Source organism: Penaeus chinensis, chromosome 11, assembly GCF_019202785.1.
Source record: "Penaeus chinensis breed Huanghai No. 1 chromosome 11, ASM1920278v2, whole genome shotgun sequence".
Lineage (NCBI taxonomy): Eukaryota > Metazoa > Arthropoda > Malacostraca > Decapoda > Penaeidae > Penaeus > Penaeus chinensis.
The window spans coordinates 41,841,890-41,846,889 of NC_061829.1; the positions used below are offsets into that span (position 1 = coordinate 41,841,890).

Consider the following 5,000-nt stretch of genomic DNA (forward strand, 5'->3'; position numbering starts at 1 on the left):
TAAGAGAGCTTAGAGACATACATGAAGAAAAGAACTGACGGGAGGGAAGAAGTTAACGAAATCGAGGACAGTTGCGAGCAAGAGAGGAGAAATTTTAATGGATATAAGTGTAGTTTTGCAGAGATGGAGTCAATACACAGACGAACGTTTTGAGGACGATACAAGGGAACTTCCTCTGATAACCAAGGAGATAGATGAACCAGAAATTCTAAGAAGTGCGGTACGGACAGCCATACAAACGATGAAGTTAGGGAAAAGTCCAGGTGATGATGGAGTCGTGATAGAAATGCTTAAGGCTGGAAGATAAATAATAGTGGATAAAAGGACTGGGGTCGCAAACCAGTTTACAATACAGCTATTAAACCAGAGGAAATGGGGGGAAATTAGTCTTTATAGCAACACCAAAGAAAGCAGGAAGAGTCGAACGGAGGCAGCCCAGAACACTCAGCTTAATGAGGCACATAAAAAATATCCTAAAAGTAATACTTCAATCGACTTACTAGCAAACACAGAAAGTGACGGCAAGGACCTACGACTAATCAGAAACCTTTCCTAGAATCAACAATTTGCAGTGGGCGTTGGCCAAAGAAAGTCACAAAGCAGCAAGGTTGTGTTAACCAGGGCTGCGTGCTCTCTCCAACCTCTTTTTCATATTGTGGGGAGATAATGCTCATGAGAATACAAGATCATGAAGTTCAACTATCTGGGAGGCACAAATCACAACAAATGGCCGTTCTATCGCAGAAATCAGGAAAAGGATAGGTACTGCGAAACGAAATTGCAACCTTAATCCAAGCAGAACAAGCAGAATGAAGGCTCAAAACCTACGTATGGGCAACTCTAACGTACGGATGTGAAACACGGACCTTAAAACAAGGGACGAAGTAGAAGCCATCTGTGGACGATACTCAGAATGTTTAGGGTCCCTTGGACAGCAAGAAAACAAACACTCGAATATTACAACAAGCAAACGCAGACAGAGAACCGCTGAAACAAGTGGACAGAAGACCACTTAGATTCACGGGACAGACTGCTAGGAAGAACAGGAATGAACTACGCAGTATAACAAGAAAGATAGACGGGGATGGATCGAGTTAACAGACCTGATCTACAGACCTTCAGAACTTGTACACAAGACTGAAGGGACAAGATCGCCCAAGTCTCCTGAAGTGGCACTTCGGTAATCGGTGATCGAGTCCCTTTTCTATGTGGCGTATCAATAAATAGGATGTGGTGTCATAGAATGATATCATTATTGAGATTTGATTTGATTCTTATCACTAATATCAAAATTATTAATATTAAGGTTATTAGATTCATTAGAATTATATATATATATATATATATATATATATATATATATATATATATATATATATATATATATTCATATATGTTATATACACACACACACACACACACACACACACACACACACACACACACACACATATATATATATATATATATAAATATATATATATGTATAACATTTATTGGTGCCATCAGCTTAATTGATATAGTTATTTTTATCGTTATTAGTGTTGCCGGCATTTTTTCTTCATTCTCACAATCATCATTATTTTTCCTTACATTCTCTTTATTATCATTATCATCACCCACATAATGCCACGTTATCTCTTCTACGATATTCATCATAATCAGTTTTATTTTTCTTATTCCTTTCGTATTTTTTATCATTGTTGTTTTATTTCAGAAAATAATATGTAAATATGTATGTATGTATATGTATGTGTGTATGTATGTATATATATATACATAAATACATATATATACATATATATATATATTATGTAATACACACACACACACACACACACACACACACACACACACACACACACACACACATATATATGTATATTTATGTATATATATGTATATATATGTATATATATGTATATATATATGTATATATATGTATATATATGTATATATATATGTATATATATGTATATATATGTATATATATGTATATATAGATATAGATATAGATGAGTATATAGATAAACACACACATACACACACACACACACACACACACACACATATATATATATATATATATATATATATATATATATATGTACAAATATATGAATATCAATACAAATAAATAAAAAGGTATAACACACACACACATACACAAACACACATACACACATATATGTATATATAAATATATAAATAAGTAAAAATATATATATCAATCTATCTACTTATCTATACATCTATCAATATATACATATATACAAATCTATCAACATTAATACAAATAAATAAAATACATCACACACAGACACATACACACACACATAGGGAGAGAGAGAGAGAGAGAGAGAGAGAGAGAGAGAGAGAGAGAGAGAGAGAGAGAGAGAGAGAGAGAGAGAGAGAGAGAAGAGAGGAGAGAGAGAGAGAGAGAGAGAGAGAGAGAGAGAGAGAGAGAGAGAGAGAGAGAGAGAGAGAGAGAGAGAGAGAGAGAGAGAGAGAGAGACTCACACACCAGCTGTGGATTTCCCAGCTGGAAATATACCTTCGCAAGAACAACACCAGTGTGGGAGTAGGAATAATAGAAAAGTCATTCACACACATTTCTAAGAATTTGTGAATGAACGTTTCACTGGGAGGGGCGCTGTTGTCATAGTTTCTTTGTGTTTTTTTTATAATTTTTATTGTTGTCTTCTGATAACTGATAATTTGCAAGTTATGTTATGTCTGTCTTGTGTGATATCATTATGCATTTTGGTAAAAGAAGTTTATTCTCCGCCTTTATCGACCAGTCTGCATGTATGTATGTGATTTCTTATTATTTCATCTTGCTTAATAGGCTTCTGGCAACTCAGTTCTTACATGCTCAGGGGTATATATACGGGGACGGGACTTGAAAAGATCATTCTTATTGCAGGTAAGTTAACAACTAAGTAATTTTTCGGAATCGAAGAATTCAAGATATATATATATATATATATATATATATATATATGTTTTTTATACGAGATTTTGGCGCTTTCTACTTTTGTATTTAATGCATTGAAATGGATGTCATTTTTTTCTTAATGATTTTAGCTTTTATTTTTTCTCATTTTCGCGCCATTTTCTTTTTAAATCATTACCTTCATTTGCCTTGCAGAAGATGCGTGTCTCCGTGTTGGCAAGCCTGGTGCTGGTGGTGTCCCTGGTGGCACTCTTCGCCCCGCAGTGCCAGGCTCAAGGGTGGGAGGCTGTGGCAGCGGCCGTCGCCAGCAAGATTGTTGGGTGTGGCACTTACTCCATTCCTTTTCTTAAATTATTACTCCTATCTTGCATTTTGCTTTCTTTTCAACCTTTTTATTCAGATATATTGGTACATTTTAGTACATATATTCACCGTTACTGTTTATTTTATTATCAGTTCATATACTCACGGAACTGTTCTTTTTGATCCATTATTATCAGTCATTTTCACCATTACTGTACATAACTATCATTCCTCATTTTCGCCGTCACTGTCCTTCATTATCATCCGTCTTCTTTTTCCTAATTTGTTCGTCCATTCTCCCCCGACAAGGCTGTGGAGGAACGAGAAAACCGAACTCCTCGGCCACGAGTGCAAGTTCACCGTCAAGCCTTACATTAAGAGGTTCCAGTTGTACTACAAGGGGAGGATGTGGTGCCCAGGCTGGACGGCCATCAGAGGAGAAGGTATGAGGCATTTGTTTTCATTGTTAGTAGTACGACTATTATGTGTGTTTATATTGGTACTATTGTGTTGCATATTGGTACTGGCATTATCGTTCTTTTTGCCGTTACTGTTGGGGTGTCAAAGTCATTCGTAAATGTCAAGACATTGAAGGTATATGGTCATTTTCGTACATACATAGTGCACAGGAGTCACCAACACTGTTCATGCTCACAAGTATAATTATGATGAATCTTGTTATTACTACCCATTCAATTATTATAGTTAAGTGATCACCATAATTATTATTCCGTTCCTGACCAATAGGAGCAGCTAAGCGCCGTTCATAATGACTAAATATTCTCTATTCCCCATTCTCCTCACAGCCAGCACACGCAGTCAGTCCGGGGTGGCTGGAAGAACAGCCCAAGACTTCGTCCGGAAAGCTTTCCAGAAAGGTCTCATCTCTCAACAGCAGGCCAACCAGTGGCTTAACTCATAGGCCCTTTGCTCAGCCGCAGTTGGCAATGGAGGCTCTTTCTCTTGTGTTTTTCCTTTCCACACAGAACCGAAGTGTGGAGGCATTCATTATGTTAGATTTTGGTTATAGGAAACTATGGATGCACTGAATGCAACTACTGTACATAAGAGAATATAACAGAAATTTGTAATAAACTGTCTTAGTGGGAGTCTTAGACTCTGTTGCCATTAAGGTACAGTAAATTCTTTGATTGAAACTTTGAGTAAACTTTGTCATTTTTCTCTAAGTTTTATTCTATTACTACCGAGTCTTGTTGATGTTAAGAAGAATGTTTTATGGGAAAAAAAATGCAATAACGATATGGGAGATTATGGTATCATTAAAAACAAAGAATAATTACCACTACCTTAAGTGTGTGAATTTGTACAGTGTAGGCCATTTGTATAACACAAGAATAAGGCACACAACCATTATTCCACGAATTACATTAAAACGAGAGAGAGAGAGAGATTGAGAGAGAGAGAGAGAGAGAGAGAGAGATACAAGAGAGGGAGGGAGGGAGAGAGAGAGAGAAAGAGAGAGAAAGAGAGAGAAAGAGAGAGAGAGAGAGAGAGAGAGAGAGAGAGAGAGAGAGAGAGAGAGAGAGAGAGAGAGAGAGAGAGAGAGAGAGAGAGGGGGGGGGGGGGAGAGCGAGAGGGAGATAGATTGATTGATAGAAGGAGAGATATAAATTTATAAAAAGGAATATCAATACATTTGTCAATATAAAAGAAAATAAGTGCGTATTATCAACACTTATAACTAAGCAAAGCCTTATTTTTTTGAAAGACTTGTTACGTA

At 36.4% G+C, this 5,000-nt stretch overlaps 1 protein-coding gene across 1 annotated transcript; it reads left to right on the top strand.

The window, feature by feature from the left end:
• Window positions 1-3,122: 3,122 nt before the first annotated feature.
• Window positions 3,123-4,439, top strand: LOC125030508 (anti-lipopolysaccharide factor-like). The gene is made up of 3 exons (XM_047620563.1): window positions 3,123-3,276; window positions 3,569-3,702; window positions 4,066-4,439. The coding sequence occupies exons 1-3, from the start codon at window positions 3,155-3,157 to the stop codon at window positions 4,179-4,181; spliced, it is 372 nt and encodes a 123-aa protein (XP_047476519.1). The 5' UTR covers window positions 3,123-3,154; the 3' UTR covers window positions 4,182-4,439.
• The last annotated feature ends 561 nt before the right edge of the window (window positions 4,440-5,000 follow it).

Coding starts and splice junctions, on each gene's coding strand:
- LOC125030508 (XM_047620563.1), top strand. CDS start 3,155: ATGCGTGTCTCCGTGTTGGCAAGCCTGGTGCTGGTGGTGTCCCTGGTG. Junction 3,277..3,568: donor GTCGCCAGCAAGATTGTTGG/GTGTGGCACTTA, acceptor TCCCCCGACAAG/GCTGTGGAGGAACGAGAAAA. Junction 3,703..4,065: donor GACGGCCATCAGAGGAGAAG/GTATGAGGCATT, acceptor TTCTCCTCACAG/CCAGCACACGCAGTCAGTCC.